Source organism: Erpetoichthys calabaricus, chromosome 9 (assembly GCF_900747795.2).
Source record: "Erpetoichthys calabaricus chromosome 9, fErpCal1.3, whole genome shotgun sequence".
Taxonomy (NCBI): Eukaryota; Metazoa; Chordata; class Cladistia; order Polypteriformes; family Polypteridae; genus Erpetoichthys; species Erpetoichthys calabaricus.
This window is the reverse complement of record NC_041402.2, coordinates 38888437-38912537: the sequence shown is the minus strand read 5'-3', so window position 1 is coordinate 38912537 and position 24101 is coordinate 38888437. Positions and strand designations below refer to the sequence as shown.

General features: G+C 41.2%; 1 protein-coding gene across 2 annotated transcripts in view; it reads left to right on the top strand.

The window, feature by feature from the left end:
* dpep2 (dipeptidase 2) overlaps positions 1-24101 on the top strand; it is a 68831-nt gene that overhangs the window by 22265 nt on the left and 22465 nt on the right. For both annotated transcript variants that reach the window (XM_051932154.1, XM_028809325.2), the window contains 3 exons: positions 13196-13325; positions 17166-17307; positions 18117-18186. In XM_051932154.1, the coding sequence (XP_051788114.1) occupies positions 13196-13325; positions 17166-17307; positions 18117-18186 (342 nt within the window). The remainder of the gene's footprint in view (positions 1-13195; positions 13326-17165; positions 17308-18116; positions 18187-24101) is intronic.

Here is a 24101-nt window from a genome sequence, read left to right as displayed (position 1 = left end):
CATTGCCACAAAGCTATTGAGTCTATTTGCATGTTCTTCCTATGGAGTTTCTTTGGGTATTTTAGTTTTCTGCCATTTGTAAAGATGTAAATATTAGGCTACCTGGTGACTCTAAATTGGCCTGATGTGAGTGTGACTGAAGATGGGCTGGGGAGGACAGTCCAGGGTCAGCTATCCTGTTCTGCTTGAGGAACCTTAAGACATTGCTTTAAAAAGTGGATTGAGAAAATGGTTAGAGATGAATGTATGTATGGCATAACATTTACACAAGAATTTTAAAAAATAGGATCTTCATCAAAAGGTCAGTTACCACATTTGATTTATTAACTGTTTCTGTAACAGTCATAATGAAAAACAACAGTAATAATAAAATGTATTTATATGTAAATAAATATCTAAGCTTTGCCCCCTGCTCACTGCTGAACACACCCCAAGGAGATAGATAGATAGATAGATAGATAGATAGATAGATAGATAGATAGATAGATAGATAGATAGATAGATAGATAGATAGATAGATAGATAGATAGATAGATATACTTTATTAATCCCAAGGGGAAATTCACATACTTCAGCAGCAGCATACTGATAAAGAACATTAAATGTGGTAGCTCCTCCGATACCCCTTCTTAAATGGTGATACAATGGGAAACAAATAGTTTTTTGTTTTTTTTTTTTTTACTTCCTCTTTGCTCGATCAGCTGCTGGTTTGCTGCTGTTGCTGAGCCGCGTGATCTGCATCTTGTGCGGCGCTTCGAACAATTAAAAGCCTGTTCATTCCTGTCCTCTCTAGAGCATATCTCCACCTCTCCAGGGTCTCCTCAACCTGCTCCCTACTATCGCTACAGATTACAATGTCATCAGCAAACATTATAGTCCACGGGGATTCCGGTCTAATCTCGTCTCTCAACCTGTCCATCACCATTGCAAATAAGAAAGGGCTCAGAGCCGATCCCTGATGTATTCTCACCTCCATGTTGAATGCATCCGTCACTCCTACCACAGACCTCACCACTGTCACACCTCCCTCGTACATATCCTGTACAACTCTTACTTACTTCTCTGCCACTCCCGACTTCCTCATACAATACCACAGCTCCTCTCGAGGCACCCTGTCATATGCTTTCTCCAGGTCCACAAAGATGCAATGCAACTCCTTCTGGCCTTCTCTATACTTCTCCATCAACATCGTCAGAGCAAACATTGCATCTGTGGGGCTCTTTCTTGGCATGAAACCATACTGCTGCTCACTAATCATCACCTCACTTCTTAACCTAGCTTCCACTACTCTTCCCCATAACTTCATGCTGTGGCTCATCAATTTTATTCCTCTGTAGTTACTGCAGTCCTACACATCACCCTTATTCTTAAATATCTGTACCAGTACCCTTCTTCTCCACTCCTCAGGCATCCTCTCACTTTCCAAGATTCCATTAAACAATCTGGTCAAAAACTCCACTGCCATCTCTCCTAAACACCTCCATCATAGCTCCTCTTCATAGCTGTCCTTACTTCCTCCTTGCTAATCCGTTGCACTTCCTTATTCACTATCTCCACATCATCCAACCTCTTCTCTGTTTCTCGTTCTTTTCATTCATAAGGCTCTCAAAGTACTCTTTCCATCTGCTCAACTCACTCTCATCACTTGTGAGTATGTTTCTATCTTTATCCTTTATCACCCTAACCTGCTGCATATCTTTCCTAGCTCGGTCCCTCTGTCTAGCCTATTGGTACAGGTCCTTTTCTCCCTCCTTAGTGTCCAGCCTCTCATACAACTCATCATACACCTTTTCTTTAGCCTTCACCACCTCTCTCACCACCTTATGCCTTATCTCCTTGTACTCCTGTCTACTTTCTGCATCTCTCGGACTATCCCACTTCTTCTTTGCCATCCTCTTCCTCTGTATACTCTCCTGTATTTCCTCATTGCACCACCAGGTTTCCTTTTCCTCCTTCCTCTTTCCAGATGTCACGCCAAGTACCCTTCTTGCTGTCACCCTTACTACATCTGTTGTAGTTTCCCAGCTTTCTGGTAACTCTTCACTGCCACCCAGTGCCTGTCTCACCTCCTCCCTAAACTCAACCTTGCAGTCTTCCTTTTTCAACTTCCACCATTTGATCCTTGGCTCTGCCCTCTCTCTTCCTCTTCTTGATCTCCAACGTCATCCTACAGACCACCATCCTATGCTGATAACTACACTTTCCCCTGCCACCACTTTGCAGTCTTCAATCTCCTTCAATACAATACAATACAGTTTATTTTTGTATAGCCCAAAGTCATACAAGAAGTGCCGCAATGGGCTTTAACAGGTCCTGCCTCATGACAGCCCCCCAGCCTTGACTCTCTAAGAAGACAAGAAAAAACTCCCAAAAAAACCCTTGTAGGGAAAAAATGGAAGTAACCTTGGGAAAGGCATTTCAAAGAGAGACCCCTTTCCAGGTAGGTTGGGCATGCAGTGGGTGTCAAAAAGAAGGGGTCAATACAATACAATACACAGAACAGAACAAATCCTCAATAAAGTATAAAAATAAAAATTTTAGAAGTATGGAGTAGAATTTAACAGTAGAAGATATCACATAATATGATTTGGATTTGTTTAGAGTCCTGGATACCTCATTCATCAAGCTGCCTCCCCCGTTTGGTCATTCCACAGCTGAAATAGTGCCAATCTGATGAAAGGACCCCTCTTTCCCATGATTCCTGTGATCCTCCATCAGGGATGACTTTACCTTAGGCAGGCAAAACAACTTGGCAGGTGGGCCATGGCACCAAGTGCCACATTTGAGTACCGAGAAGAGAAACAGAATGGGTGAAGGTTAGTATCAAATTCTAACGATCATGTTACTTATGTTGGCGACATGGTGGCGCAGTGGGTAGCGCTGCTGCCTCGCAGTTAGGATACCCGGGTTCGCTTCCCAGGTCCTCCCTGCGTGGAGTTTGCATGTTCTCCCCGTGTATGCATGGGTTTCCTCCGGGTACTCCCGTTTCCTCACACAGTCCAAAGACATGCAGGTTAGGTCGATTGGAGATTCTAAATTGGCCCTAGTGTTTGCTTGGTGTGTGTGTGTGTCCTGCGGTGGGTTGGCGCCCTGCCCGGGATTGGTTCCCTGCCTTGTGCCCTCTGTTGGCTGGGATTGGCTCCAGCAGACCCCCGTGACCCTGTGTTCGGATTCAGTGGGTTGGAAAATGGATGTTACTTATGTTTTAGTGATAATGACTAACAACAGAGATGCAGTCTGTACAGTTAATCAGCAGCTCTAGTCAGGATATGCTAAACTGAAGTAGAGAGTCTTCAGCCGGGATTTAAAAGCTGAGACCGAAGGGGCACCTCTTATAGTTCAGATCAACTCTTCTGCATAGGATGTAATCTACCTGTGTGCATCTTCCTCCACTCTTGTACGTAACCCTGTGTTCCTCCCTCGTCTTAAAATACGTATTCACCACAGCCATGTGAATTACGCAATTCTTTTCCTGTTATATATTTTCTTTTTTAATGGTTAACTTACCTCAAGCAGCAGGAGAACATAAGGTGGTGTACAAGATGCATGTACACTCACAACATTGCTGGCATTTGACCAACTTGGATTAGGTATCAACTTTATCATTAGGAGTGGCTGTCAGATGAGTAAAAACAATACATACTAAATAAGAAGTAAAAAAAAAAACTGTACTAAATGTACAAGTTGAAGTGACCTCTTTCAAAGGTAAATGTGAAACCCGTAAACAAAGTTGCACTTGAAGTCACACTGAATGGTTCTTTGTTTTAATTTAGATGAGTTCACAAATTCACCAATGCTTTACAATGGGAGGTTTTAACATTTCAAAAGTTGGTATGGTACACTCTAATCAAGATATCCTGATGAAGATCAAACTTTCCTGACAAATTTCCTTGAAAAAATAAGTGTTCACAATTTCAACGAAATCAGTCAACTGGGATCGGAGTAATTTCATGCAGACAGACAGAAAGACATGGCAACCACACTAGATGGTTTTCACAATATATTTTTAAATGCACCTAAAAGGGACTCTAAATGAATGTAGGAGTAGATGAGTCATTAAATCAGAACATGACATTTGGTAATATAATAATTCTTTACATTTATATAGCGCTTTTCTCACCACTCAAAGTGCTGTACATAGTGAGTGGTGAGCCACTTCAACCACAATTAATGTGTGATATCCACCTGGATGATGCGACAGTAGCTGAAGTGGTCAGAGAGAGCAAATTAGAGACTGGGATGATTAGGGGGCCAGAACGACTAGGCTGTGGTGGGCAATTTATCCAGGACTTTGGGATACCCCCTATTCTTTACAAGAGAACGTTTATGATCACAGAGAGTCAGGACCATGGTTTTATATCTCTTCTGAAGGACGGTACCATTTTTACAGAGCAGTGTCCCCATCACTGCACTGGGTCATTGGAAACGTTCCTGGAGATTCAGTTGACAATAGCAGGCTGTGAATCTCTATCTGTGCATTTACAGTGGAGCCTCAGTTCACAAACGTCTCGGAATACGTACAAATCGGGTTACGACCAAAAAGTTCTCCAAACTTTTGCATCTGTTCACGACCACACACTCGGTATACGAACAAACCAGTTTCCCTTTCGGTTTGTGCGCACCGATGATTTCCGCACATGGTCAGTCTCTCCCTGTACTGTACATTGTTGTCGGTGCATCACGCAGAGGGACTCTCCCTCAAAACTGTAACCTCCTCTCAACCCAGCTTCCTCCTGTGGTATAGCGGGTCCACAGCTCCCGTCAAAAGGGCCAGTTTTAATAAATAACTAAATAAATTAAGTAGGTGCAGGCACGCGTGCTGCTGAGAGAGAGAGAGAGCGCGTGCAGCTGAGCAGGGAGCCTGGGTGTTTGTCTCAGTGTTATTCAATGTTTTTACATTAGTTTACTATTACACTGTGCATTCTATGGTATAATTAACTATTTTTGTGCTTAAAAATCTGTAAAGAAAATATATTTACATACAGGTCATACGGTCTGGAACGGATTAATTGTGTTTACATACAATCCTATGGGGGGAAATTACTTCGGGTCATGACCAAATCGGGTTACGACCAGAGTTTTGGAACGAATTATGGTCATGAACCGAGGTTCCACTGTATTAGGAAAACCAGTGCTTTAAGTGTGCCAATACTCCTCAGCAGTCTGCACTGACACTTCCAGATCTTGCAGTTTGAAATTCCAGGAAGTTTTTTTTTATATTATTTTTTTATTTTAGAAGTCCTGGCAATGTCAGAAGTCAGCCATTACCCATACTTTACAGTACTAGCAATCAATCAATCAACAGCATAATACGTAACCATCCTTCTCCATTTGACTTAAAATCAGAAACACCTTGAGTACTACCTCTTCTTTTTTTTCAACTTCAACCACTGAGGAAGACTGCAATGTAGTTCAAACTGGCTCTCGTATTCTCGTAAAAAATTAGCGTGTAACCAATTCAACGTTGTTTGACATGACCAAATGGCAAGCTGTGTGCACACACATCTGTGCTTCAAGTCCATTCCATCCTGCTCTAGCCCAGGAGTGGACTGTTGCGGACCTGGAGAAACAGAGTGGCTGCAGGCTTTTTGTTCCCGTTATTAACTTTACTCTAGCTTGTAGTCGACTACCTCAGAAATGAACATTACTGTGACTTGAAGTTCAAAAAGACCCTTAGAGTTACCATGACTTCTAGTGCCTGTGAGTTGCGTCTTTTTTTGGTAATCTTTTTTGCTTTATTTTAATCCACTTGTTTGTTTACTTTGTAAGTTCTTAATCAATTATTTTCATTAACTAGAAGGCAACAGACCATGAGAGGAAAAATAAAAAAACAAAACAACAAGGAAAAAATGTTGAAGGATTGAAGTGTTGCAATCCTAAAAAAGTAAAATAAAAAACAAACAAAATATTTGGCTGAAACAAATTTCTTACACAGCAAGGAGTTAAATGTGTTTAGAAAATCATTTGGATTCTAATCATGAAATTTCTTGGGATGAAAACCCGAAGTCACGGAGGCCCTCTGGCACCAGAACTGCACCCCAATTGGACAGTTTTCAGAGTCATTCTGAAATAATGTACTTAGTAAGTTTAAAGGGAATCTCCTTTCTCTATCTAAAAAATTTCTAAGTCTGCCTAATCCAATTTTAGAGTCACAGTTGCAAGATGCTGTATGAGAAGTGTTGGTTGTAAGGCTAGAATTGGAGAAGGTGCCAGTTCACTGCAGGGCATAATCACTCATAATAGGTCTGTTTTGAGTTAACATAACAACCAAGTCTTTGGCACATGGCAGGAAAATTTCTAAACACAAGATAAAGCACCTTAACAAACCAGATAATATACAGCCATAGTTCATAGTGCCAGGTGACCCTGAGGCTCTTAATTCCCTGGTTAATTACCTTATTAACTTTACAGAACAAATAAGCAGCAATGTCCCGAACTAAACAAGGAGAAAGAAACTACTTATAAAAAGTGAGGATCTTTGGGGAAAAGCCTGATCATCTGGCAGGTCATGATGGTGTCGTGGTGGATTCAGAGCTAACTTTGAAATTTCATATTAGATAGATAGATAGATAGATAGATAGATAGATAGATAGATAGATAGATAGATACTTTATTAATCCCAGGGGGAAATTCACATTAACCATATCATTGAGATTTTTTCATTAAAAAAAAGCAAGGACTTAATCTTTTAAATTATCGCATGATGCTGAAAAAATAACACACAACGTTTGTTTTTAGCAGAGTTGATTTTTGTAACACATTCCATTTAGGACCACCAAGGACAACATAAAATCGAAGGCAGCAGTAAGAATGTTAACAAAAATGAGAAAATCTGCACACATTTCACCTACAGCAGGGGTTCCTAATTTCAAACCTGGGGTATCACTGTGGGTTTTAATTCCAACCAGTTTCACAAATAAATGGTTCAGATTTACTTCTAAATAATCTAATTATTAGTCTTTTACTTCTCTTATTGTAAATTCAGAAAGATGTGCTAGTACATATACAGTGCATCCGGAAAGTATTCACAGCGCATCACTTTTTCCACTTTTTGTTATGTTACAGCCTTATTCCAAAATGGATTAAATTAATTTTTTCCTCAGAATTCTACACACAACACCCCATAATGACAACGTGAAAAAAGTTTACTTGAGATTTTTGCAAATTTATTAAAAATAAAAAATCTGAGAAAGCACATCTACATAAGTATTCACAGTGTATGCCATGAAGCTCAAAATTGAGCTCAGGTGCATCCTGTTTCCCCTGATGATCCTTGAGATGTTTCTGCAGCTTAATTGGAGTCCACCTGTGGTAACTTCAGTTGAGTGGACATGATTTAGAAAGGCACACACCTGTCTATATAAGGTCCCACAGTTGACGGTTCATGTCAGAGCACAAACCAAGCATGAAGTCAAAGGAATTGTCTGTAGACCTCCGAGACAGGATTGTCTTGAGGCACATATCTGGGGAAGGTTACAGAAAAATTTCTGCTGCTTTGAAGGTCCCAATGAGCACAGTGGCCTCCATCATCCATAAGTGGAAGAAGTTTGAAACCACCAGGACTCTTCCTAGAGCTGGCCGGCCATCTAAACTGAGCAATCGGGGGAGAAGGGCCTTAGTCAGGGAGGTGACCAAGGACCCGATGGTCACTCTGTCAGAGCTCCAGAGGTCCTCTGTGGAGAGAGGAGAACCTTCCAGAAGGACAACCATCTCTGCAGCAATCCACCAATCAGGCCTGTATGGTAGAGTGACCAGATGGAGGCCACTCCTTAGTAAAAGGCACATGGCAGCCCGCCTGAAGTTTGCCAAAAGGCACCTGAAGGACTCTCAGACCACGAGAAAGAACATTCTCTGGTCTGATGAGACAAAGATTGAACTCTTTGGTGTGAATGCCAGGCGTTACATTTGGAGGAAACCAGGCACTGCTCATCACCAGGCCAATACCATCCCTACAGTGAAGCATGGTGGTGGCAGCATCATGCTGTGGGGATGTTTTTCAGCGGAAGGGACTGGGAGACTAGTCAGGATAAAGGGAAAGATGACTGCAGCAATGTACAGAGACATCCTGGATGAAAACCTGCTCCAGAGCGCTCTTGACCTCAGACTGGGGCGACGGTTCATCTTTCAGCAGGACAATGACCCTAAGCACACAGCCAAGATATCAAAGGAGTGGCTTCAGGACTACTCTGTGAATGTCCTTGAGTGGCCCAGCCAGAGCCCAGACTTGAATCCTATTGAACATCTCTGGAGAGATCTTAAAATGGCTGTGCACCGACACTTCTCATCCAACCTGATGGAGCTTGAGAGGTGCTGCAAAGAGGAATGGGTGAAACTGGCCAAGGATAGGTGTGCCAAGCTTGTGGCAACATATTCAAAAAGACTTGAGGCTGTAATTGCTGCCAAAGGTGCGTCGACAAAGTATCGAGCAAAGGCTGTGAATACTTATGTACATGTGATTTCTCAGTTTTTTTATTTTTAATAAATTTGCAAAAACGTCAAGTAAACTTTTTTCACGTTGTCATTATGGGGTGTTGTGTGTAGAATTCTGAGGAAAAAATAAATTTAATCTATTTTGGAATAAGGCCGTAACATAACAAAATGTGGAAAAAGTGATGTGCTGTGAATACTTTCCGGATGCACTGTACATGTAAACAAAATTCAGAAATGTGCATTTTTGCCAAATCTTTAAATGATAATTTTATTTTACCATGTTCTTTTTACTTGACCTTTTCCTGTGGAGTGTTCTCCATTTATTGTATCCACATACTGGTCATCAGTGATGAGCAGTATAGACGCGGGTGCAGAGGACACAAAATACTAAAAGGAAGCGGGTACTTCAGTATAGAATTCACCTGAGCTAATTAATAAGAACAGACTTAGATGACCAAAACATAAAAAAAGCAAAATCTTAAAATGCAAGAAAAAGAACAATAATTAATGTCACACACACGCTTGCAATATTAACCTTAAAAATTTAGAAAACATATTTGGTAATTTCTGGATTGGCACTAAAAAGACATAAAATGTGAAATAATAACATGTTTAATAAAGGCAGGAGTCCGGTTAAAAGCAGAATGTATGTGGGTGGTATAATCATCTGCAGTTAGGATGGTCTGCAGGACTGAACTTGAGGACCACATAGTTAAGCTTTTCATTATTATTTACCACACAAATGTATGTAACATTGAAGTAGCAGCTTTGTTTTAATATTCAGGGTCATTTACACCTGTGTCTACACAGCCCATCACTAATTATCAGCATTTGGATACATTTTAAGGAGAAAATAAGGTGAGCTGAAATGGAAATAGTAAAAGGAAGTTTTTAAAACTAGGACATGGAAACACATTTCTGAATTTCATCTAAATACAAATATCACACTGGATCATTTTTTTGAACGCAGAATAAGGAAAGATGAAAGACCAACTAAACAATTTGATTGATGAGGTGTTAAGAGTGACCCATTGGTTTATGAAACTGGTTGGAATGAAAACGTGTGTCCACAGTGGCCTTCCTGGACTGAACTTGAAAACTACAGCACCATTACATTTGCTGCCTGGTTCATTTAGGATTGAATTTAAAAATACTTGTAATGGTTTAGAGGGCTATAAACGGTCTTGAACCGTCCTATATTTAGAAATGCTTGTCTCCACACACCCCTCTCGTAATCTCAGATCTTTGAATATAAATATAAAAGAACTGGGACCTCACATATAAACGGTGTGCACACTCACTTTGAGATATATAAAAACTAAACTTGCCGTAAAGCCACACACATTTTCACGGCAGCACTCAACTTTGCGTATATATATCTGCTCGGTTTTTCAAACTGCTGGCACCCAGCATCAAAGCAGGCCTACTGTTTCTGTGGTCTACTTTTCTTTAGATTCACATCTATGATGCGGGTTTTATCAAATACACTGAAATTAATTGCATATCGTTTACAAATTTAATTCACTTGATTGTAATCATTCTGTAACAATATAATGGTGCACAGAATGGCCAAACTATTCCAACTACCATGGCTGCTTTAGTGTTCTTATAAGACATCTCAAATGGAAGAATTAGAAGAAAGCGCATATTCAGAGATGATGGTGACTGGCTTCTAAGTCAATTTCAGTTTACAAGAGCTGTCCTCTTGGAGCTGTGTGCTGAACTGGTGCCGGCTTTACAAAAGCAGACTTGGAGGAATTGTGCTCTACCTTCTCCTTTGCAAGTTGTGTCCATGCTCAGGTTTTTAACTGCAGGAGCTTTTCACTTTGAATTTATGACAGATCAGATATTTCACAGTCATCACTGAGTCTCGCCATGCCAGCTGTATAGGATAGGATGGTATCATCCACTTGTCATCCAGATACATAAGATTTCCTTACACTGTGGTTGAACTAGCAAATGTAAAAGTGCAATTTGAAGCAAAGTCCACCCATCCATCCATTATCCAACCCGCTGAATCCGAACACAGGGTCACGGGGTGCAGCAAAGTCCGGTTTTCCATATATAATCAAAGCGGTCAACTGCACACGCACATTGCTATTGCAACGCCACTGGACAAGTTACATCAGCCAGGGATGAATCACCAACAGAATGAGCTGACATTACATCATATATAGCTGGAAAACCTATAAAAGCAGCAGCTCCACACAGTTGCAGGTACTTTTTCCAACTAGTGCAGTAAAAGGCAAGCAGTCTTTTTAAGGATAGTGAGTCACCTCAAAGTAAAGAGCAGAGAATCTGTCCATTGTGGTGCTTGGTGACGTCGCTATGCTATAAAGGCACCTTCAGAGAATGTATTTGCTTATGTAAATAGAAAGCATTTCCACTCTATTAATGTGCTGCTCTATAGTCCACAGAAAGTGTGTTGCAGGTGCAAGTATGTACCTGAACAGATGCGCTATGATGAATCAGACCCTGACCCACCAAATGATCAGCCAGATTGGACAGCATTAAAACTTTGTTTTAATATAATTAGCAGAATGTAAAAAACATTTATTTTTTAACCAATTCATTTATTTGTGGTCAATATCACATAGTACAGCACTTATATTCCGTAGTTCATTGGCCACATCTGTTACAGCATACACTATTGCATTTTGTGACTTCTGAACAGTCCATCAGCACTTAGCCAGATGGCCTCCAAGCGGTTTCTGAGGCAGTGGTGTGTGTGTGCAGCTAGCGCCTGAAGACGTACTCGGCACAACAACATCATGAACACCTGACCGTCACACATTTGTAATATTGTCTGAAACAGAATAAACAGACGGTGGGCTGTAACTCACTGTTTCACATCGACTGTAATATCTGACCACTTTTTTCTTTCAGACACTGAGTGACTTTCTGAACCTAAACTTTTGAGTGTCTCCACCACGCTTTTGTTTCTTATACCACTGTATAAGCCAACAAATAGTACATTTTTCCTTGCCTCCGCTTTGCATTTGATGAAATTCTTCTTTTTTTTATGTGCCTTTTCCATTGTTTTTTTTAACCAAACACTGAATGGAAGGTGATATTTATATTAATTTGCATATTAAAATATGCAAAATTCTGGGAGGAATCAGGGCGGGGCTGTAGGTGCGTGCGTGTGCGTTAAATTTCACGTTCATTGGGATATGTAAAGGGGAAGTGTGTGGAACTTTTGTGCATACAAACATTTCCACTTTTGTCTGTATGCCATGTTTAATGTAAATTCTGCACACTGTGTCATACATGAGGCCCCAGGGGAGTTGGCCTTTTGCTTTTTTGAACCTTCCCTTTGGAATAGGTTACCAATAGAGATAGATACAGGCTTGTACTTTTGAATACTTCAAAACTCTACTGAAAACACACTTTTTAAATTTTACTTCTTCATAGCTTATTTATATTGCAGCTATTGAAAATGTTTAAAGTTAACAGTGCATAATCACATATTTTAAGCTTTGCATTTATCCAAACTGACAAGCATAACTTTTTTAATTGAATTCAAATATTAGACAGTCCTAAACATTTATAAATAGTATTATTGAGTACAGTCCTGCGGTGGGTTGGCACCCTGCCCAGGATTGGTTCCTGCCTTGTGCCCTGTGTTGGCTGGGATTGGCTCCAGCAGACCCCCGTGACCCTGTGTTCGGATTCAGCGGGTTAGAAAATGGATGGATGGATTACTGAGTACAAAATATTGTCTTTGTTTTCTCTGTTATCCTATAGCAGTGATCTGTGCCACTGCCACCTGGCCCAAGTACTTTGCAGCCTTTCATTATATGTCAATAATATCGAATAACTTTATCACATTTAGGTACTGAAGTGGGCTCAGATGGTGCTGGGGGTTATGTTTTGAACTTGGAATCATTAGAGGTTTATTTTCTCTAGCACTCCCACCAGCCTCAGTTTATGTTTTCCTCCCCTCTTTGGCCACAGCATAAGTTATGAAATTGGACATTGACGTTGACAGTTTTAACCATTATAAATACAGAATGTAAGGCTTCTTCCATTTTACCTCTTTAACTTTTTCTTTATGTAAAGTACTTTGGGCTACTTGTGAAATAAATAAATGTTGTTATTGAAAACTGGAGGACCCAGAAAAAATTTTTATTATTAATATTTATATAGTGCCTTTCCTATGTGCCGTGTACTTATTTAAACAGCAGGGTATAAGTATTATTGGATACAAAAAATTTCTGCATAGAACACTAAGTAGATAAATGCAGGATATATAAAGCATTAAATAGAATAAAAAAATAAAGCATTAAATAGAATAAAATAATAAGAATAGATTGCAAGAATATGCAAACTCCTCATTGTGCACACTAAAAATGCCTGGTAAATATTCATGTTCATGGCCAGGAGGTAATACTGTAATAGTACTAATAGAACAGAGGTGGGAAAGAGACATCTTGAGAAGTTTACTACAGAAGATAATTAGTAGGATGTCATTGTGCAAAGACACTTTATAGACAGGACACCAGCAGGAGACATTTATGGGCTATGAGATCATTTGAAAGCTGCTAAATGCTTTTTTCCCATTTGATCAAAACAATGTTTTATAATCTGATCCAGAGTTGAAAATTATAAAACACTATTTTTAGAAAAGTTATTAGTTCTCAGACAACTAATCCAGGACAAACAAAAAGCAGAGGTCAAGGGAAGTAAAAGATGGGCCGGGGGTGTTGTGATAGGAATGTGGCAGTGGAGGTGGTGTTTTCTCACGACCTTTTTCATTTATCAGATCTGGTCAGCCTACACCCTCTGCTCTACTCAGAATAAGGATGCCGTGAGACTCACCCTGGAACAGATTGATGTCATCAAAAGGATGTGCAGCCAATATGATGAGCTGGAGCTGGTCACCTCCTCTGAAGGTTACTTCTTCTTGAGTTTTGCCCTGTGACACTGAAGTCCGAGTGAGACATCAGCCGGATTACCTTGTGCTTTTGCATGTCATAGTCTAGTATAATTTGTTAGTGAAACAAATGAAGAGTTGTTTTTTAATATTTTTTTTTTTTTTTTGTAAAATGGGATGTTATGTGGGGCGGCACGGTGGCGCAGTGGGTAGCGCTGCTGCCTCGCAGTTGGGAGACCTGGGGACCCAGGTTTGCTTCCCGGGCCCTCCCTGCGTGGAGTTTGCATGTTCTCCCCATGTCTGCGTGGTTTTCCTCCGGGTGCTCCGGTTTCCTCCCACAGTCCAAAGACATGCTGGTTAGGTGGATTGGCGATTCTAAATTGGCCCTAGTGTGTGCTTGGTGTGTGGGTGTGTGTCCTGCAGTGGGTTGGCACCCTGCCCGGGATTGGTTCCTGCCTTGTGCCCTGTGTTGGCTGGGATTGGCTCCAGCAGACCCCTGTGTTCGGATTCAGCGGGTTGGAAAATGGATGCACAGAAAATATCGGTTTTAAAGCTTTTTTCCAGCACTATGTTTTATGTAAATTCTAAGCTATCCCCAGAATGAAAAATTACCATGTTATACGTGATTATAATATTAAAACTGAATAGCAAAAAAACTACATTTTAAAATTGGTTAATTTTTTTAGCTTAATATTTACATAAAATATAGTGCTGCAAAAGAGCTTTTATAAGTGATTTTAGAACCATTTCTGTTTAACTTATATTTAGGAAGATATAGCCAATTAGTCATAATTCCCCCCAACAAGTTCAAACTTTGTTAGCTCAAATCTCCCTTAATATTGATCCAAGACTCATGCAATTTCAGTTCCATAGGTTATTCATATCACCAAATCAACTTAGCAAGTTTCATTAAAGTCTGTGACAGTGACATCCCAAACTGTGATGATTTGACATGGAATTACATAATACACTAATTTGCTTCCAAGTTTTATGGTGTGATGAATGCCTCATGTCTTCGCTTATGTACATGAGGTTTACAGTCAGCTGACGCAATTACTTGGCCATACTGCCCGAGGGAGAGAAAATATATAAATCCTGTGTAATTTTCCTATAATTTAAACAACACAACACAAACTAAAAATAGTGTTAAAGGAAAATGACCAATGTGCTTAAGTTTCAGCTCAGTATATGTGCATTTCTTACAAACTCTTACTAACAGTACACCCCAAAGAGGTACAACTCCATTAAAACATTTTTAAGCACTTGTCATTTTTGGTCCTTCAATTACATGTGCCAGTCCACTACAGGGAAACACATGATGGGATGATTTAGATTCTCAAATTAAGTTCACTCCCATGTCTTTGGTTTGAGGGGAAAAAAGCCCACAGCAGCAACGTGGCCATGGATGGGTGCAGGTGGGCAATCGCCCACTCACTCAGAGCTCCTGCCCACTCAGATCAATTTTCAATTTGCTCTTGTTCTGCTGCTGATGCTCAAGTTCTATAAACCATCTAACCTGGGTGAAATTGTATTTGCCCACAAACCAACAAATTTCTGGCTATGCTACTGGCCCATAGACATCTTGAACTTGAAATTAGCACTAATAGGTGAACTCACTAAACAGTTCTTAATGTGATATAACCATATAGTGCTATATTTTCCTGGTCAGTATCTTTTTATTTTTATAAGCTCTTTTTCTCTTTAAAAACACAAGAACATAAATTTCAAGGATAGAACTCTTATTCAAAACACAGAAAAACAATGAATGATTTGCTCTCTCCTACCGATTATTGTTAAAACCACCACAAAATAACATCTGCTAGATTAGATCACTGGGATTCTGCTTATGTATTTCAGAATGTTCTGTTATTATTAATGAGGAATTGGCACTAATTTGATTTTAATTTACATTTATTTGTCCAACCTCTCTGTTGATACCTGGATACCAATCCTTATCCGAACAGGCATGCAAATTGCCACACCCTTGAAAACACTTTTAGTGTTCTTGTGCAGCTCATCTATGGCCACATCTTCCTATTTCAGTTGCCATGGAAGTCATTTACAAAAGAACACATGAAACTTGACAAACAAAAAGAGGACTATACATTCCATCAAGCTCTTTGTTAATACTAATAGCTAAACTGTCCCAATATCTCATCAAAACGCTTCTTAAAGATTGTGAAGGGTTGTTTTTCAAGAGTACATCTCAATAGTTTGTTCCAGATTACCAAAACTCATTGCATAAAGTAGTGCTTCCTGGCTTTAGTCCTAAATACAATTTCCAAAGAATTCTGCTGGATCTCGTTCTCAATGCCTTTGAGGATTTTAAGGCCTGAATTAGGTCTCCTCTGCTCAAGACTAATCAGCTTTAATCCTTTGAGTCTGTTGGAGCAGAACATGTCCTTGAGTCCTGGGATGCTCTTGTTTACTGTCCTCCACCCACACAGCTTCAAGTCTCTCTATCTTGTAGCATGGTCTTGTAGGTTTCGTCTTTTCCGTCTGTGTCCTAAAACAAAGCTCCTGACCTTTAATTATCGCTTTGCTGTTAATTCTTCCAGTGCTCTAGTATACCTGTTATGAAGGATTGTCTTCTTGACAAGGGTTTACCAGGAATATCACTAACAACAACAACATGTATTTCTGTAGCATGTTTCATACAAGATATGTAGTTCAGAATGCTTTATAAGAAGTTAAGAAAAAAGTTATCTATTTAACCTTTGAAACTGTAAAGTGTAACATAAAAAAATAATTAAAAAAAATATGGTGGCATAGGTCAGAATAAGGATCTTCAAGCTCCAAAGAGAGGGAATGTCACACTGTCTGTCAGAATATATACAGTAAAGTGGACAAACTGCAGGCACTTGGAGCAGTTAAAGCTTTAGTTGCGGTCTTTGTACTTAATGTATTAGAGGGAAGAACTCCACAGGACTGGTAGATACACCTTCTCCTGGCCACTAGGAAGCAGCACAAGACTTCTGAATGATACTGCCCCATTGTTTCATTAAGGGACCATGAGCCATCTGATAAATCTGGTCCTTTTAAGGCAGGGGATAGATACCCCATGGTTATAATGGTCTTGAAGGCCGCTCTGGCTTGGTGGCCTTGTCCCCTGAATAATGCCAGAGGATCAGTGAGTCTGAAATCATAAGCTGATGTGGGGTGAAGGCCCTCTTGCAGGGAGGGATTGGGAAAATGGAGAAACCACCCATTGGACAGACAGGTCAGTAATCCAGGTAGCTAGGCCACGAGGCACACTAGGTTTTCCTTGTGCTTTATTACATTCTGTTAATTATGTATTCAGTGTTTTGATGAATTCATTGTCCTATTTTTATCTATTTTTGGCAGTTTAGTGCCTTTCCTACATGTGTGGTGAAGTACTAGAAGGCATTATTCTGATTCTGTATCTTTGGACTGAATTTTCATCTAGTACATTTGCTTCTCTGTATTTTTGTGGTATACTTGTTTGCTCAATCACACTACCCAGCTGGCTTAATGTTTGAATAAGTCTCCTTATCCTCTGATTGTCTTGGAAATATTTTCTTGAAATTGTAGCTATCTGCTTTAACCCAGCCATTTACTGTATGTCTAAGGCCTTAGTCCTCTCAAACATTCTACGAGTGCTGAAGAGGGGGTTACCAGAAGGAAATCCGTCATGGAATAGAAACTGATTGTAGTCTAATTTCTTCCTGAAACTAAACAGATCTCTATCTACTTTACTATATTTTCAGTTTCTGCAAGTTACAAGTAGTTTTTTTTTCCTAAAGCAGAAGTAGATTGTTTCATGGCAACAAAAGATTGCATTTTAGATGGCCACAGGTATCGGAAAACTCACAATAGACTTTGTGTTTCTCCATTGCAGGCATTGAAAGAACCAAAAAAATCAGCTGTCTGATTGCTATAGAGGGAGGCCATGCCATCGACAGCAGCCTGGGGACTCTGCGAATGTTTTACGACCTTGGTGTACGAGCCATGGCTCTGACACACACGTGCAACACTCCTTGGTAATTCTATATCTTCAGTTCTGTATTTTAGCATTTAAAAGAATTTAACTCAAAAGAAAAAAAACAGTTGCAGGAATTTCATTTTTAGCAGATGGATAATAAAGGTTGGTGGAACAGGAAAATACTGTGGATATGAGTCTGGAGGTCTGTCCAAGATGCGGAGTGGTGGCTCTGAGGCAAGGGATCTGCACTGGCAATCAGAAGGTTGCTAGTTCGAATGCCATAAATGCCAAAAGAGACTCTGCTCTGTTGGGCCCTTAAGCAAGGCCCTTAACCTGCAATTGCTGAATGCTTTGAGTAGTGAGAAAAGTGCTATATAAATGCAAAGAATTATTATTATTATGTGGTTGATCCAGGACAGGGTGAGGCAGTTGGCATTAACTGGTTGACAATTAGGCAGCCAACCGACCTCAAAGCCTTTGCATGGTGTTAGCCTGTTCAGCAGTGAATGCCTTTTTATTACCTTTGCAAGATGGACAACTGTTTTACATGAATGTCAAATGAGGTTTATAGTACTAGGGTGTTGTACCGTGTTAGCCATTATGAATGTAGAGAAAAGCCAAGCAAAATGACACCTTTTATTGGCTAACTAAAAAGATTACAATATGCAAACTTTCGAGGCAACTCAGGCCCCTTCTTACATCTTGCTTGAAGAAGGGGCCTGAGTTGCCTCGAAAGCTTGCATATTGTAATCTTTTCAGTTAGCCAATAAAAGGTGTCATTTTGCTTGGCTTTTCTCTAAATGAGGTTTATAAAAGTTATACATGTAGGAAGAGCTGCTTAATATATCCTGTTACTTCCATTCATAGGGCAGAATCATCTTCCCGTCTACATTCAAGTTTTTATAATAAAACCAAAGGTCTGAAACCATTTGGAGAGGTAAGATAATGTAATGTTTATAATTGCATTAGTCTTGTATAGAGCAAAGGAAAAGGGCACATTGTAAGGACATCTTTTTAAGCATGTGGGAGGGTAGAATTTATACAGACTGGTGGATAGTTAGGGATGCAGAAAGCCTACACATTGAATTGGACATCTTCGGGCAGTGGTCAGTGGTGTTCATGACCATCAGAATTCAAGTGTGCACTCAACTATAATGAGAGCTTAATTCAAAATGGCAAAAATACACTTTTATCGAACTTGTGAATAATCTGAATTCCTACTTTTAATATTACTGCATTCAGTGTGAATTGTTAAAAAATACTGTGTTTTATTTTTTTATTTGGATAACCTGTATCCATTTTCTATTTTACTAGCTTACTTTTCTCTCAAAGTATAAGAGAAAATGTGAGCAAATTGCTCTGCTCATAGATGACAACCTACTCTTTGCAGCTCCTGTTCAAAAGAATCGTTTGACCATTAAGAATTAGTTAGGAAAGTCACACATATGGGACCTGGGACACAAATAGATTTACCATCAAAGAAAGTTAGGGAAAAAGTGAGGTCTGACTATGAGTACTTGGAGAAAAATAGACCGTTACATTCTTCTTAAAGCCAGATCCTCCGATTTCTTCCCATGACATTTTACATATTGTCATGTGCACAGTAAGGAAACATGTTTCTCTGTACAATGAAATTCTTTCTTTGCTCTCCACACCAAATGACAAAATAAACATATAAAGATAAACATAAATAATAAGTAGCAGATAGATAATAAGTAACAGAGGCAGCATAAAGTATAAAAACAGAATAGAAATATAAAGCGTAATGTGCAGGTAGGTGTGTGATGGACAAGTCAAATACAGTTGTGTGAGGTAGATAAAATGAGGTGAACGATGGTTATAAACTCCAGTCAGTTATTTAGGAGTCTAATGGCCTTGGGAAAGAAAGAGTTCTTTAGCCTGGAAGTCCTGCTTTTCATACTTCTACTGTATACCTCCTGCCTGAGGGTAGAAGTGTGAACAGTTCGTGTTGGGGTTGGGTGGGGTCCCTGAGGATCGAGGCCATTCTCCTGCGGACTCTGCAGTTGTAGATGCTCTGCAGAGAGGGCAGTGGGGTCCTGGTGATCTTCTCAGCAGTCTTTACCACTCTCTGCAGGCGTTTGCGGTCCATAGCAGTAGTGTTGCCGTACCACACTGTGATGCAGCTGGTCAAGATGCTCTCAACAATGCAGCTGTAAAAGTTGCCGAGGATCTTAGTCGACATACCAAACTTCCTCAGCCTCCTCAGGAAGTACAGCCGCTGTTGAGCCCTCTTGACCAGCTGTGTGGTGTTAAGTGTCCAAGTGAGGTCCTGACTGATGTAGACACTCAGGTATTTAATGCTGCTCACCCTCTCCACTTCAAGCCCTCGGATGAACAGTGGCCGGTGAGGTCTCCTCTCCTTCCTCGTGTCCACTATCATCTCCTTCGTCTTGTCTGTGTTGAGGGTGAGGTTGTTGTCCTGACTGTCCACCTCCCTCCCGGAGGCCGCCTCCTCCCTGCCAGTGATGCGTCCAATCACTGTGGTATCAGCTGTGAACTTTAGGATGTTGTTATCTTTGTAGGAGACGACACAGTCGTGGTTGAACAGGGTGTAGAGGATGGGGCTGAGAACGCATCCATGTGGGGTGCCTGTGTTTGTGATAATGGTGGCTGAAATCCCATTACCAATCCTAACAGACTGGGGCTTGCCAGTCAGAAAGTGTAGGAACCAGTCACAGAGGGTGGGGCGCAGGCCAAGTGCAGACAGTTTACAGGTGAGTTTATGGGGGATAACCGTATTAAAGGCAAAGCTGTAGTCACACAGTCATTATGAGGAATATAGTCTTCTAAAAGCAGAGGACAACATAAAGACAGAAATACTGTAATATGTGATTAAAATATCTGAAATATTGGATCAAGGCTTACAATCACTGTTCTACAGCATTTTTGAAATCCTCTGACTACAGCAGAGGCTTTCAGCAATTGTATTTACTCTTGTCCATAAATTAATCAAATATGAAAGTTGCCTTTAGTTTGTACAGGACCATAGGGGAAATAAATCCATTTTGTCCCCACCATATGCTATGTGCATTGCAATAAAATACTGGGATGGACTGTCAAAGGTTTACACTGGTAATATAGAGAAAGTACTTTACAAAACATTGAACTTGGGAAGCAGCCATCGTCCTATACATGCATTTATGTGAAACTTCATTTGATTCATATCAACACGGATCTTCTATTTGTTTCAATTTAAGATGGGATTATGCAATATACTGTATACCAAAATGCTGTCAAAAATATCCAAAACTTTCAAAAATGGAAAATTTAAATTTCCCAGTTTATTATTTACTTCTCTGTACAAGCTTAAAAAACATTTTTTATGTTTCTGATATGGAGAATACTTGTTTGATACTCCACATCTTGCCAAGACTGCCCTATAATAGTCCAATGGGAATTCCACATTCTGAGACTCACTTGCAATCTATGGCTACTATGAATCGATTTTAGCATCCTAGTACAGTTACTAGTACTTTGAAATATACTGTAGCTGTCAACAACTCCTTTTTACTATTCTTAGGCTTCTTTTACAAACTCTTAAAAAACACTCACATAGTTAACTCAGTGATTCTGATCAAATGTGTTGATATGCCTGCTTTGGTCCTGCTCGTGACATTCATGACTAGGCAGACAAGCTTGCTACAAGATGATAAAAAACACACTGCATTCAAAGGACACTTAGTGGAAGCACAAGAGTATGTCATGTAATAAATCTGATTCGTAAGCCATGTACTACTCATGTACATCCAAATCCTAAGTAGAAAGTACAAGAACAGTTTAAGAGATCACATTCCAGCAAAGACCCAGACTATACCTATGGAGATTTTATATATATATATATATATATCCATATTACTAACCGAAGGTTATGGACGCAGGGCGAATCGAAGCGCACGCGCACTGCAACGAGCCCGCCCATAGCTAATGACACAGCCACAGAAACGAGAAGGTTGTACACTGGATGTCACGCGCACTGCTGCACTGCAACGAGCCCGCCACCTGTAAACTAGACTTGCTCTAATCCACTGTGCCAGTAATGTAGATCACATAACGGTCATTCAGTTTGTCGCCCGCCCCAGAGTCAAACGCAGCGACTTCCCAAAACGCGGCGGCTTCCCAGAGTCAGTAGGTGGCGCCCAAATAACACAACGTAATGTGCCGTAGCGCCCGCCCCAGAGTCAAACGCAGCGGCTTCCCAGAGTCAGTACGTGGCACCCAAACAACACAACCTGTGAGCTACACTTGCTCTAATCCACTTAAATAACGGTTAATTGGCACACCCACGATGACCCACAATGACCCACAGAGCTCAAAGGTGCCTACAACACGTTTCTGAAACACCACATGCAAGAGAGGCACAGATCCAAAACGAATAATCCACTGTGCCACCACTCAGTGTGTATTGGTTGGAGTATGCTTCCTAACAGTAAACGACTTCTACCTAACGACACAGCCACATAACAACAAAGACGAGACACAACACCACCTGTAAACTAGACTTAATGAACGCAGGCGCCCACACAAAGAAACCGCTTTAGTTCAAATAGGGTTATTCAATTAAATGGAAACTTTACCATGCCTACGACCTGTGAACTAAACCTGAGGTAACGCGTGCACGACAGGTTGGACAGCCGCCCAGACAATGAACGAGCGCACCCACAACGCGCTTTTGACACAGCACAGGCAAAGGAGGCACATATCCAAATGGAGGGAGCTCAGCGATTAGTGATACAAACACGGGCCCGTATGGCTACGACCTGTAAACGAGCCCGTATGGATACATGTTATTGAATTAAATGGAAACTTTACCATGCCTATGACCTGTGAACTAAACCTGACGTGAAGCGTGCACGCCAGGTTGTACAGCCACCCGGACGCGACCGCCCACACCACTGCATATACCCTCCATGATATTTCATCACGCAGAAACTGATTGCCATTCTTGGATTTCCGATTCGCTAGCGAATCGCGGGCTTACTTGTATATACATACATAGGGCAGCACGGTTGCGCAGTGGGTAGCGCTGCTGCCTCGCAGTTGGGAGACCTGGGGACCTGGGTTCGCTTCCCGGGTCCTCCCTGCGTGGAGTTTGCATGTTCTCCCCGTGTCTGCGTGGGTTTCCTCCCACAGTCCAAAGACATGCAGGTTAGGTGGATTGGTGATTCTAAATTGGCCCTAGTGTGTGCTTGGTGTGTGGGTGTGTTTGTGTGTGTCCTGTGGTGGGTTGGCACCCTGCCCGGGATTGGTTCCTGCCTTGTGCCCTGTGTTGGCTGGGATTGGCTCCAGCAGACCCCCGTGACCCTGTGTTCGGATTCAGCGGGATGGAAAATGGATGGATGGATGGATATATATACACAGACAGACAGACAGATAGACAGATAGATAGATAGATACTTTATTAATCCCAATGGGAAATTCACATACTCCAGCAGCAGCATACTGATAAAGAACAATATTAAAGAGTGATAAAAATGCAGGTATAACAGACAATAACTTTGTATAATGTTAACGTTTACCCCCCCTGAGTGGAATTGAAGCATCGCATAGTGTGGGGGAGGAACGATCTCCTCTGTCTGTCAGTGGAGCAGGACATTGAGAGCAGTCTGTCGCTGAAGCTGCTCCTCTGTATGGAGATGATACTGTTTAGTGGATGCAGTGGATTCTCCATGATTGACAGGAGCCTGCTCAGCGCCCGTCGCTCTGCCACAAATGTCAAACTGTCCAGCTCCGTGCCTACAATAGAGCCTGCCTTCCTCACCAGTTTGTACAGGCGTGAGGCATCGTTCTTCTTTATGCTGCCTCCCCAGCACACCACCGTGGAGAAGAGGGCGCTTGCCACAACCGTTTGATAGAACATCTGCAGCATCTTATTGCAGATGTTGAAAGACGCCAGCTTTCTAAGGAAGTATAGTCGGTTCTGTCCTCTCTTGCACAGAGTATCAGTATTGGCAGTTTATCATCCAGCTGCACTCCCAGGTATTTATAGGTTTGCACCCTCTGCACACAATCACCTCTGATGATCACGGGGTCCATGAGGGGCCTGGTCCTCCTAAAATCCACCACCAGCTCCTTGGTTTTGCTGGTGTTCAGTGGTAGGTGGTTTGAGTCGCACCATTTAACAAAGTCCTTGATTAGGTCCCTATAGTCCTCCTCCTGCCCACTCCTGATGCAGCCCACGATAGCAATGTCGTCAGCAAACTTTTGCACATAGCAGGACTCCAAGTTGTAGATGCGCTGTAGAGGACTCCCCAGCTCCAACGCACAGGCCTTCAGCAGTCGTGGCGATACTCCATCTGGAGCCACTACTTTGCTGGCATGAAGTCTCCTCAGCTCTCTGCTTACCTGGGCTGCTGTAATTCTGGGTGGGGGGAACTCTCTCTTAGGCTGGTATCAGCAGAAGGATGAGTGGAGGGTGCAGTACTTTGAGGTGAGAGTGGGTTAGGGTGGTCAAACCTGTTAAAGAAGTTGTTCATCTGGTTTGCTTGCTCCACGTCTCTCTCGATGGTAGCACCTCGCTTCGAGCTGCAGCCAGTGATAATCTTCATCCCATCCCACACTTCCTTCATGCTGTTATTCTGCAACTTCTGCTCCAGCTTTCCCCTGTACTGCTCCTTTGCCGCCCTGAACTGGACTCGAAGTTCCTTGTGCACACGCTTGAGCTCATGCTGATCACCACCTTTAAAAGCCCTTTTCTTCTGGTTCAAAAGGCCCTTGATGTCACTTGTAATCCATGGCTTGTTGTTAGAATAGCAGTGTACTGTTCTTACTGGAACTACAATGTCCATACAGAAGTTGATGTAGTCAGTAGTGCAGTCAACAACCTCCTCAATG